This window comes from Armigeres subalbatus, unplaced genomic scaffold (assembly GCF_024139115.2).
Source record: "Armigeres subalbatus isolate Guangzhou_Male unplaced genomic scaffold, GZ_Asu_2 Contig486, whole genome shotgun sequence".
NCBI lineage: Eukaryota > Metazoa > Arthropoda > Insecta > Diptera > Culicidae > Armigeres > Armigeres subalbatus.
This window is the reverse complement of record NW_026943245.1, coordinates 428466-441618: the sequence shown is the minus strand read 5'-3', so window position 1 is coordinate 441618 and position 13153 is coordinate 428466. Positions and strand designations below refer to the sequence as shown.

The window sequence follows — 13153 nt, the reverse complement described above, 5'->3', positions numbered from 1 at the left end:
ATTTGGCTGAACAGAACATTAGGCTGAAAGTCATTTGGCAGCAAGGGTCGCTCACTTTTTACAGCGAGAAGTGAGAAATGAAGAATGAGAATTGAGACGTATCTCTTCTCACTCGTTATTTCTCACTTTTCAAATGACTCTTTCGGTCAAATGACCCTTTCGGCCAAATGACCCTTTCAGCCAAACTACCTTTTCGGCCCAATTCCCCTTTCGGCCAAATGACCCATTCGGCCAAATAACCCTTTCGGCCAAATAACCCTTTCGGTCGAATGACCCTTTCGGCCAAACGACCCACTCAGCCAAATGATCCTTTCGGCAAAACGAGCCTCTCGGCTAAATTACCCGTTCAGCCAAATGACTTTCGACCAGATGGGTTTCGGCCAAATGGTTTGTTCGGCCTAGTGGCATTCGGCCAAATGGCGTCCGGCCGAATGGGTTTCAGCCAAACGACCCTTCCTCCCTCCCGGCCGGTCGACGCTTCCGGAATTCATATGTGACCGAATTTGGTCATAATCAAGTTGTTGTAACCAGATTTGATTGAAATTTGCTGCAAGGGTTTTCGCCGAGACATTGTTTTACGTGGAAGAAAAATGGACCGTTATAACAATTTTTCGCCCACATTCAGGTTCACTTTTCATGCCATCCCTAATCTCAACAAGAGTAACATTTATGGAACAAATAACTCTGTCCCTATAAGCAGGTGATGTGGTAGTGTGATTAGAGTGAGCATATTTTTGTTGATGTTGTTGGTTCGAATCCCATTACGATCATATATTTTTTATAATTGCGTACCGAACATTTTCGCAAAAAGTTAGTAGCGTAAAAATGATGAATTTCGTCAAGTAGGCATGATTTTCGTTTTTCTTCGAGATTCATTCTACACAAAAGTGTGGTGAGCAGGGAATGTAAAATAACAACATTGCCAATGACAACAACATTGTCCTCTATCGTAAATGTTGGGACAAATTCAACTCGCAATAAGCATTTGTCCCAAACTGAAACAGAATAGAACAATGATCGCCTGCCGTGCCTTTAGCGAAATAGTCGGTTGTCGATGATGTTTTTGGTAAAATAAGTATCAATTATCAATGTTTAGACATAAACTTAACCATCTGTTGACATGATTTGGGTTTTATTTCAGAAATATACACAGGATTCTGTTTTTACACGATTTTTTTTCGCTCGTGATTTTGATCGTGTGATTTCAATTCGCCACCAAAGTTTCTGCAACATGTTTCAAAAACTTACTTAAGAACCCTAAATTTCCTTCCTTTCCTACTATATTATTGTATTCCCTAACCTCGACCAAACCGCGAGTCTTTCGGTTCCCCAAAACTAACATTATGTATAAGATTTAAGAAATGAATTGTTAAACTTGATTTCGGCTCCGTAACGCTTCACGGCAATTGAGCCTCCAAAATAAACGAAAGATTAAAAAAAAATATTTCGAAAAATCCTAAATAATTCAAAGAAAAATCACATGATCATTAATATGCGTTAAACATTTAGGATGAGTGCAAAATTGAAAAAACGTAAATCGTGTAAAAACAGAATCCAGTGTACAAGTTATCGCAGTATGAAAAGTTCACAACAATTACCTCTCCATGTTTGTTGCAAATAAAATGGAACGCAACATTGTCTCTATCCTCTGTAGATGAGGACAAAGAGTTATCACTATTCTTTTTTGTTGCATAGTGTTATATACCAATCGACTCAGCTTAACGATTTGAGGTGATGGCTGTAAGTGTGTATGTATGTATGTATTTGTGTGTATAGAAGAAATGTGAGACACACTTTTTTGTACCAAGCCTCATCCGATTTGTTTGCAACAGGTATTTGACGCGGAATCCTTTCTAATTTTTTGCTATTGAAATTTGCCCCAATCGGCCATTGCGTTCCGGAGTTATTAAAAAAAAAACATATTAATCCCCCTAGCGGCGATGGTGCCTTTCTCGTGCATCATAAAATGTATAAAGAAAAGTACATAATATAGGCAAAAATAGCACTTTAGGGCGATAGATCCCATAATTTTCAACAATTCCTATTTGTTTAGGCCTATACAAATATTTAAAAACAATTATGTCTCCCTTCCCTCGGATTTTTTTGCCCCAAAAAAATATTTTGAGGGGGCAACGAAAAAAAATCGGGAAATTTTGAAGATTTTCAAAACATTCTTTAACAAATCCGAGGAGTTTTATTGATTTTTTCCATTTTATTATTTATTTTTTATTGTCCCCCCCTTGACCTTTCGAAGACCAGTAGGACATAATTTAAATTAAATATTTGTAACGGCCTTATTGCTAAATATTTTCGCTCTAAACGAAAAAAAAATTCTTTCGATTTTAATTTTTTTCCAAGGGGGGACCCTTGGGGAAAAACAGTAATTTGGAACTCCGGAACGCAATGACCGATCTGGCCAATATTCAATAGGAAATAATAGGACCAGATTCCACGTCGAATGTAACGAATGTAACGTCGAATGTGAATTGATGAAAATAACTGCAATTAATTGCATATTATTCGGCAACTCTGCCGTACGAAAACAATTTTTTTGTTAAATATCTTGGCTGTGCATATGCACAGCACATGTTTCGAAATGGACAAATTGATATGAAATTTGCGAAAAAGAATGCACGTGTCTTGGAGGGACTCGAACCCTCAACCTCCTACTCTCATAGGCGTGATAACCCCTATGAAGATCCCTGAAGACCACTTAAAGGTCACGTTCGCGGAAAAGCCATCAGAATCCGAGTACCAACCTAATATCTTTCGGATGCTTGATTTGTCCAATCAAGCCTTTGGCACAGCAGAGTGCCAAAGTAGTCTTGTTGAGGGTTCGAGTCCCTCCAAGACACGTGGATTGTTTTTCGCAAATTTCATATCAATTTGTCTATTTCGAAACTGTGGATATGCACAGCCAAGATATTTAACAAAAAAAAAAGAAATAACTGAATCTATCTGCCTAAAGTGCAATTTTGACCTCTTTTATGTGCTTTTCTTGTTACCAGTGGTGCAATTTATCAACAATCCTGCTGAGTGTGATTCTTTTGTTTTGTATTTTTCTCTACTCTTCTTTGCCTATGACGGTGCCTTTCAGTCAGCAAGGCAAAGCAGGAGTAGCTTAGCAAACTCGGTTCGCCAAAGGCGGGCTGAAGCTAATGATCATTCGGCACAAATTTCCTGTCATTGTCTTTCAAGTGATAGTATTCACCCATGCATTTATATAGGACCGTCGCATTCACGCAGCAGCGAGTGAACTGAATGGACTGTCACTGCGGGCTGCGTGTGCAATGAGAAGAGAGGTCTTTTGTTTACTTTATTTTTGATTGTTGCTGATAATCATTTTCAGTTTTCACTGCTAGGAAGTGAGTGTGAAGAGGAAATGGTATCAATATCCAACAAATTTCAGTCACTGAGACTGAGAATTCGCACCACTGCTTGTTACTCTTAGGTGTTCTCTTGTTTTAGAATACACAAGAAAGGCACTATCACCGCTAGGTGGATTACGGCTGGCGGGTGCATTTTATAGGAGAAACGAATAAGTTAACTGGCTTTGGCCGATCCATGTTTCCAGTGATGTCAGCATGCCCTGGAATCCAGCAAAATTGTACAGCTTTATTTTTTAAATAATGCTTTCAATATTCTGGATCAACGGGTGTCTGGATCTACCTGCCTCTAAAATTTGCAAGCAACTGGCCGAATCCGTAAAGATAACTAAATTATCAATATTCGGGATCGATACAACCATCTTAATGGCGTATGTTTTTGCAAAGAAAAGATTGCTCTCTTTTGGAAGGCTGTACATTAGAGTGGGGCGCAGTTGTATGGAAAAACGCAAACTTCGTCCGATCAAGTGAGATCAAGGTTTTTCTGAATCGTTTTGAGACCCCAATCAACTGTGCAAAATATGGGCTCGATTGGTTGCGACCTCGCATGCCGCATCGCGTTTTAAATTTACATGGAGATTAGTATGGGAAAACGTACTTTTTAACATTTTTGCTCTTAGCGGCTTCTATTTATCATCAATCACGTGACTCAATACGTTAGCATATAGCCTGGAAGATGCCGAAAGACTTTGCCGAAGAAGGTACGCAGCTAGAAGGTCTACAAAAAATGTTATTACGTTTCGAAAATTGATTGTTTAAACCATATGCAAGAAATCAATGTTTTTGCCAGCACTACCGGACAACCTGTAATTGTCAGAGGGCAAAACCCATTTTCCTTCTAGTCGGAATTTTTACTTTGTGAAATTATTCCGAATATCTCCCATTAGCTCCAAAGTCCTTTAAAATCAATAATTTTGAAATAACACTCAGTTAAATTATTGCCCCAATGTAGTTCGGCAGTGCTGGCAGAATAAATGATTTTTTGCATATGGTTTGAACACTCTATCTTCGAAGCGTTATAACTTTTTTCGTGGACGTTCCAGCATCGTGTCTTCTTCAGCAAAGTTTTTCGGCATCCTTTGGGTTATACTTTAACGTAATGTGCCACATGGTTTACGATGAACTGAAACCTCTAGTAAAAAATGCAAAAATATACGTTCTCCCATACTAATTTCCATACAAACTTCAAACGCGCTGCGAAAAGCGAGGAAGCAACCAATCGGTCCCAAACTCTGCACAGTTGTTCAGGACCCAGAATGGCTTCGGAAAACCATTGATTTGAAAAATGACCATGACGCCCCACTCTACTGTACATCCCTGTGACACCAATGTTAAAAAATGTGGCTACCTATGGCATCTGCACCCTTGGAACCGATGTGTCGATGTGCATTACTGTTGAGCTGTAGAACCTGGAAGCGAGTGCTGAACAGCTGGGCGCACCTTCTCCGGGGGGTCACCTGTCTGCACAGTTTTGTTCACATCCGTCACTCAATCGTCAGTTTTCGTGAATTCTGCTGTTCCCATCAGTTCAGTCAAACGATCGCATATTCGTCGAACTAGCGGAAGGTTATCGTTGTTTCGGTTTTTAGTTAATATTCGGATAGCAGTACGCGCTGTAAACTGCGCCGCCAGCAATTTGAAGGGGAGAGTTCCCGCTTCAGCCATGGACGAATTTGTCGGGATGGTCACTGTGTGGCAGTGAAATAGCACTTGCCGTTTACTATATAAGTAAATATTAAATGGCTTTGAAACCATCGAAGTAGGCCTGATACCAATAATCGAATAAACAATAATCGAAGCAGTCGTTGCACGTGGATGTCAATCACACGTGCTGCACCATCGTAGGTAAAAGGTTTTCTTGGAGACTCCCGCTTGTATATTAACGGAACAAACTCCACAGTCACGAAGGCTGCGGAGGCGTTGCCACGCGGAAGCTTGGTACCGATTATCTGCAGGATCCGTAGTCGTGACATCATCTGACAGTGCGGCTTGAAGGTCAGCGTTCGATCCAAGGTCACTCCCAGGACCCTTAGTCGGTTTATCCTAGGTATGGCTTGCTGGTCGATGATAATATTCTGTGCCAGTGCACAACTCGCCTTAGGGCTGCAGTAGAATATTTGAGACTTTGTTGCTGCCACTTCGCATCCGACACTCTAGGCCAATTTGTAGACGGCCGTGATGGCAGCCAGAGGTTTACGTTACTGTTCTTCGGTTTTTTGTTTACGTACAAAGAGAAGAATAGGGTCCGCATACAGGATAATTTCAACTCCGCTCGGCAGTATTCGGTAGATGGGCTGTATCACAACGAGAAATAGCGTTACGGAGAGCCTTCGACAGGTCCAGTAAGGTCTATCAAGCAGTACTCGTCAACGGATGGTAGAAATTTCTTTAGTTCTGCAAAGTAGGTAGGGAACTGTACCTGTACCGTAAGCAATTTGCATAGGTTTTATTAGTTCCAACAAAAGATATATCCCTCATGCTTCAACGCTGCTTTCAACTGATCGATTATTTTGGAAAAAAAACCAGATTAATCCACTTAGCGGTGATGGTGCCTTTCTCGCACAAAAAGGTAATAAATGTAGCCTTTACGCTTACACCTCGATGATGTACAAGAAAGGTAAAACAGTTACATCGTCTAATGTTATGATAGAAAGTTTACACTAGTAGACGACAGATGGCGCTGCCAAAAGTTTCTCGAATTTCCTATGTTCGAATTTTGACTTTCGGACAATTTCATAGTACTATGAAACTGAACGAAGAGCATACTTACGCCTAAATGCGTGCAACACGAGCATCTTTATAGTATAGATGGAACTCTTAATGGGAGCAAGCCACGGATAAACCTTAAAAATATTCATAGATGCAAGGCATTTTTCATAACACATTATTGTTCTATGTGACTATGTTCCATCACTATTTTAATATTATCTATTTTTTGCAATTCGCAATTATTATGAAATTCAATAGTGATCAACAGCGTTTTAGTTTCTGTCAGATGCAACTTGTTGCAAGAAAATCGATTAAGAGTTTCTATGTGAAAATTTGGCTAATGTTTTTTATGGCATTTTGTGCACACACACACGCACACACATACACACACACACACACGCACACACGGACAGACAGACATTTGTTCAGCTCATCGAGATGAGTCAAATGGTATATAACACTATGGATCTCCGGGACTTCTATCAAAAGTTCGAATTTGGAGTGAAATGATAGCCTTTCGGTACAACTTAGTTGTACGAGAAAGGCAAAAATGTATTTTTTAGGGTTGGCCAATATAGACCAAAATGTGCTTAACAAACTTGGCCAAAACCGATGCACTTCCCCTATTGGTGCGAAAAGATCTGAGCGGAAAGCATGTTCTCGCCTATCAAGCCGACCTGCCGATTCTAGCTCAGATATCAGTAGACGATTATCCGCTCCAGCTGCTTCGCCATGCAGCAAGTGATCGATATTCGTCGGAATGAATCGGGTCCAGACTCGTGGCAGTGCGGGTTTTCAGGAAACTCGCCGTTGTGCCAGATTCTATTGAGCAGTTTAGGGAGTGTTGTCTTCATTGATAGTGGTAGGCGTTAAAGCACAGGATACCCAGTCGAATCGGGACCTGTAGAGACACTTCGCCCTTTGCCAAGGGCCCAGAATAGCTCATTCAGAGTGATGTCGATGTTGGACTCATCATCGGTATTGGGCAAAAGCTCTATGGACCTTCGTTCTACAGGGGTTGGCCAGGCAAAATTTTCACACAACTCAAATGACCATAACTCTGTTAATTTTTTTTGGTTTTGCCAGGTTTCGACGGAGAAATTCATCTAGTTTTAGAAGACTGTGTCAAATTCATGTTCAGACCATCGCAGATATTCCGGATTGTTTGAGGGCAAGTCAAAAATGCTATTTTTTGGTCGCTTGTAGTTTTCATATAAGTGAAATATTGGTTCTTTTGTATTTTTACAGATACTAGAGTTTTTCATGAACTGATTGAGATATTGATGTCACAGATCGGTAAACGAACACCTGAGATATGGCCGTTCCCGTGAATTCCGTAAAACCGGTCTGAGAAAAGTTCAACATTTTCCTTATATGTCAATATGGGTATCAAACTTCATGGTTTTCAAAGGCCAGGTTTCTATGGAGAAAAAAAAATCAGTTTACCGGAGAATAAGAGTTATTATTACACAAAAAAATGCTGTCCAGACTTCAAGAACAATGTTGGGAAAGTCCCTTAAAATGGTGCTCACGAGAGTTATAAGAAAATATTTGAGATTGTGCAATGTCTAAGGTATTCAAAATCTCCCACTGCTCAGTGATTACTTTTTCTTTCCGCCTTGAGCCCATATTGATTGCACAATTGCGCCACGAATGATTTACAAAGTTACAATTTGCAACAAACGAAAGCGAAAATGATCATTATCGGAACCAGTGATCCAGATTCCGTGTCGGCAACCGGCTGGCTCTCCTCAAAGCTGCCGGGGTAATCACACACATCGGAGAGTTAGTTGTTCACGACTGCCGATGACAAACGACAAATGGTTCTGCGCACGATTTGCTACAATTGCAGAAACACTTCTGGGTAATGGGTATTCTCTATGAGTATCTAATGGGTGGTAGTGAGCCGGCATTCGTTGCCCACCTAATAATAACGAAGCAAATTGTTGGGCTTTTGTTGTTTCGTTGTTGCATCTATAGCTATGGCAGGGAAAAAAATGAAGTTGGAAACAACCCAGCGATCGGAGCGCGGCGGTGACTCGCGTTCGTAGTGCGCTGCTTGCCAGCGCGCGGATGACGTAAAAGTAACGAGAGACGGAACTTCACGTCACGGCAGCAGTTGAAAATCCCAACGTAAAGGCACCCGGCATTATGATCATTTATGCTCGCGTCTCAGATGACTTTGTTTCCAACGTTAATGTGGGAAGTTAGGTAGCTGTATGGTTCTCAGATTTGTTCTAGCCGTTCGACAGTATTTCGCTTGAAATTTTGTTGATTATCAAGTAGCTTTAAATTTAAGACACTGTAGAATTGAACAATCAAATTCAAACCTTGACTGAATTTAAATCATACAAATAAGATTATAGTTCATTACCTGTATAAGCACAAGTATCGTCATGTGCAGAAAAGTCTTGACCATATAAATTTTCAATGTCAATTATTATTTGAGCTGGATCGTCAAACTTGAAGCCTTTCTTCAGCTTCTTCAACTTGTTCGCTGAAATATAGTGAGATGGGTCATGGGTCATCTAGACAGTCTTGTCCTCAACGTGTTAACAAAGAACTTGGTTTCTGGTACTTGTTAAGTATTTATAGATGTCTGGTGATGTATAAAAAATTAAGCTGGGACCTCGGGACCTTCACCCGAATTACTAATTGTTGTTTTTGGCTTTACTTCGGAAGGTAACACAAAGCATTTAGTATTGATCAATGATGATGGATCGTTTTCAGCTCTCTGAGTTAGGAGTTCCTCATTCGCCCTCACTCAAAAGAACCATAAATATAATTTGTCAAGTTATCTACTTAAATTATTATACAAGACTATTTCATTACTCTGTACTCCTCTTTGCTCTTCATCCCACTAAATCTTAAAGAGCATGTTTTATTGGCCAATAAATACGGCGATGGCGATGAGTCACTGGCAAAGAACATTGTCTCTAGTCTATGAGAGTTGTGAGTATGGTTTGGTATAATGCACTGTGAACTACAAGCAGTACAAGAAAGGGGGTGAATTGCATGTTCGGCGTCGCCGGTCGTTGTCGTAGGATAGTCGTCGCCATTGCATTACCGTTACTGAAACCCGTTAAAACCGTCTGACAGTACCTTTCTAAGTACTGAAATTGCATTTATCTGTGCATCCCCGTTTATGCATCGTGTTTGCTCTAATGCTCTTTCTATTTAGTTGCCAGAGGTTGTCTTTGAATTACGTTTCGTATACGTAAATAAGGATAAGGTTATGAGCAGGCTTGTAAAATGTCATCTGCATGTCATTTGACTAATTTGCTCATAACTTTCTTTAGAAGCAAAATTTCTTCCAAAATTTTGAATGTACTCATAACGCTTGAGTAGGGTTATATTTTTGTCCAAGGGTACATTGCTCTAAGTATAACATCAAAGGCTCGAGAGTGAAAACTCTCCAAAATGTCACGTGTCATTTGACATAATGTCATTTGAATGACATTTTGCCTCCCACGCCTCAGATTACATATTTACAGCAAAGTCTCGTTAGACAAAGTTGTAGGCCCATTTAACCGCTATAAGTTCGTTATACAACATGAATTGATAGCTACCTTCTGAAACAAGTTCTGGGAAAATTATACAAACGAATGCAAATGACATTTTACAACACTGGTTATGAGCATCGCGAACTCAGAAATTGGTTTTATTCTTTTATAAACAGATTAACATGTCTATAGTCTGATCAATTATCATTGCCCCTTCTGTATTTTATCTTTCGACGTTTCAAAGTCTGTTCATGTTTCTGTGAACAAACTCGAATTTGTAATTTGAAGCCATTTACACATGCATCTACTCCAAAGACCTTCGCATCACAGTGAGACCAGTTTAATGTTTTACCTTTTCACTGCATCTGGACGCAAAAGCCAAAACAATGTCGGTACTACACCCCCACTAGTTCGATATTCTACTTATTATAAACTCGTAAATAGTTAACTGTACTTGACTTGTTTGAAGGCTATGTCACGTTTGCACGTCCGATTGTTGAGAGTTTAAAAGCGTTGTTTTTCCTACTATGTTGCGCATTTACACGCATTGATATCCATCTGTCTGATGCAAATCGCGATCCTTATATCGCGATCCTCCACATACTAATCCGTGCCTCTTCTCTTGTTTCAGGAGACATCACCGCCGTTTTCACAACGAAAGCCAAAGGACACGAACTGATCGAAATCATGGAACAGAAAGGCTACAAAGTGACGATGGCAATCATCGAAGGAAGTCGCCACATCCGATCGCTGGCCAACATCAATCGGTAAGAAACTGCGTGTAGCAAAGCCGAACGGTGTTTCACCTTAATAATGGTAACATTGATCTTTAACGATTTCACTCTCCCACCCTCCCGTAGAACATCGGTGCTGTTCGTTTCGGTTTCGTTCATCGTGCTGATGATCATCTCGTTGGTGTGGTTGGTGTTTTACTACGTGCAGCGGTTCCGGTATTTGCAAACCAAAGACAAACAGTCGGTAAGTGTCCGGGTTGTTTCTTTGTTGGTGGTACACACTGAGGCAGCACTTGCTTTTCGATGAATAATATTATTTACTCTGTCGAAATGCATTGTTAAGCGCATTTCATTCATAAATGACTTTTACAAATAGCTGTAGTGACTATGAGTGGGGTCAGTGTACCAACAGCAACAAATAGAAGAAAGAAGTCTTACACTTTAATTCATGGATTAACTTCTTTCATCATTCCTTTCTTCCATTCAACAGAGGCGACTATGCAACGTAGCGAAGCGAATCATTGCCAAAATTCCTACCAAGAGTATTAAATCAGATGACAAGGTAAGTTCTCCCCCGAGACCTCCAGCGCACATTTCTAGGTTCATGTTTTGGCGAAATAAACCGACTGAAAGTGATGATTGAATCAGCACATTTTCGTTGAATTGCGGAAAAATGATTCATTCATAGTTTAGCTACGGTATGGAGCTATTTCTGTTTCGTTCATTACGTAGCGGTAGCGTAGAAAAATGGAAGAGAACAGTAACAAGAGCAGCTGTCGAGATGTTCGCTAGATCGCGGGTCATTAGTCTTTGCTGGTGAGTTGCGTCCGGTTGGTGATTGGGTTGAACTGCTACATTCGCTGGGTATGGGGTTTTTGCACTCTTTATGGGAGAAATATTTCTAAACGCGCTTGTTGGATTTTGCGATACTGAATTTAATAAATCACACATTTTTTCCAATTCTGTGAGATGAGAAATTGTACATTGCTTTCTCAAATATAAACAACAATTATAACACTGTTTCACCATACCAGCAGACCACACTGTCGTTATGGATATTTATATATATTTTTTTTTTGATACCGGAATAAGCTGGAAATTCATTAGACAGGATTCAGTAACGATATTTGAAGAAAAATAGATAATTGAGTTCAGTAGTTCAAATGGAGAAATTAATTCTGGACATACATAGGTACTTGATTATGGTGATGTGGAAGGTGCTATTCTATTTTCCAAGGGAGAAAAATGTTCACATCAGGATCATGTTAGAGACTGAAAACCCAATTGATACATTGGCTACTGGAAGATAACTGCATCAGTTGTGTGGTTCAAAAATGTTTGGTTCTTAGCATTCTTAACTATTGGCAATTTGACAATATCTAACAGCATGAAAATATTGCAAATTCATCTACTGGTGGAGAGACTTGATTCCCTTTGCTTTACCGAGAACCAAAGTAGTTTTGTTCAAGCATATTTTTTAGTATAAATCCTCTAGACAATTATGTGATGAGTTACAATTTTGATTGACAACCGTATTGATTCTGAAGAACGGTATGTTTGTTTTGACCCTCCCAAATATATGTTTAGTGGCCACGCAAAATTTGAACAACTTCTCCTAACAATGACCAAATGCTATGATTTTTCACATTACAAAGCCACAAATATGCTAAATGAGCTGACTGGCCAAAATGTCAACATTCCGTCACAAATTTAGGACACTTGATCCCTCAATTGGTATCCACACAAAAATTTTTCAAAAAAAAATTAAATTTGCTCTCAGGCAGCCGTTCTTGTGTAGTCTAGACAGATTTTATGAAGGGTTGGCTCGAAAAAATATTTTGATAATTTAGGACACCTGGTTCAATTACATTTTTTGTAGTATAAAAAGCAGCAACGGTATATCAACGCGATCAAATGGCTTTCTAGCATCCGTATATAGAGCTTCTACATAGTTGTTGAGGTCGAGCGACCTTTACCAGTGATTCCGACCTTTACCAGCGACCAGTGATTCTATTATTTTTGCTTCGAAAAATTTTGGATTGCAAGCGATAAGGGCTGTGCCACGAGAATAACGTACGTCTGATTTTCAGCCAGATTTAAATATTATTACTAGAGAAAATGTTTCCATATTTTTTAGAAGATTCCAGATTCCAGGGAGTTATTAAAAAGCCAAAATAAAGGAGTACTCCTTAGTAGAGCTCACTTTGCCTATTTTTCCATCAATACTGGTGGAGTCGTGTACGGGCCAGATTCCTTCGAAGCATCCAAGTTCATTAGAGCATCGAAAAGTTCCTGAATTCGATTAACACCAGCGGCTCGCAACGTTTTCCTTGAGAGGTATCCCTTTGAACTTTTACATTTTTTTTTTCGCTGAAAATAAGCATGACTCATGAGATAGGTTAGAAACTGATCTGAAAACTAACGAAATATAGGCAATCAGAAAATTTCAAAGCCCTTCGAAGGGAGGTTTCCAAAGCCTCTTGAAAGGTGGCTTCCACAGCCTCTTGAGAAAAGGCTTCCAAAGCCACTTAAAAGAGGCTTCCAAAGTCACTTGAAAGGAGGCTTCTGATCCTTTAGAAAGGAGTCTTCCGAGCATTTAGGAAGCAGGCTCTTGATAGCCTCTTAAAAGAAGGCTTCCTAGCACCTTGAAAGGAGGCTTCCGAGCACCTTGAAAGAAGGCTTCCGAGCCTCTTGAAAGGAGGCTTCCGAGCCTCTTGAAAGGAGGCTTCCCAGCTTCTTGAAAGGAGGCTTCCGAGCCTCTTGAAAGGAGGCTTTCCAAGCCTCTTGAAAGGAGGCTTCCCAAGCCTCTTGAAAGGAGGCT

General features: G+C 40.0%; 1 protein-coding gene across 2 annotated transcripts in view; it reads left to right on the top strand.

Moving 5' to 3' along the window:
* The window catches only part of LOC134204251 (E3 ubiquitin-protein ligase goliath-like), a 211604-nt gene that overhangs the window by 171773 nt on the left and 26678 nt on the right, over positions 1-13153 (top strand). For both annotated transcript variants that reach the window (XM_062679071.1, XM_062679072.1), the window contains exons 3-5: positions 10230-10365; positions 10459-10576; positions 10823-10894. In XM_062679071.1, the coding sequence (XP_062535055.1) occupies positions 10230-10365; positions 10459-10576; positions 10823-10894 (326 nt within the window). The remainder of the gene's footprint in view (positions 1-10229; positions 10366-10458; positions 10577-10822; positions 10895-13153) is intronic.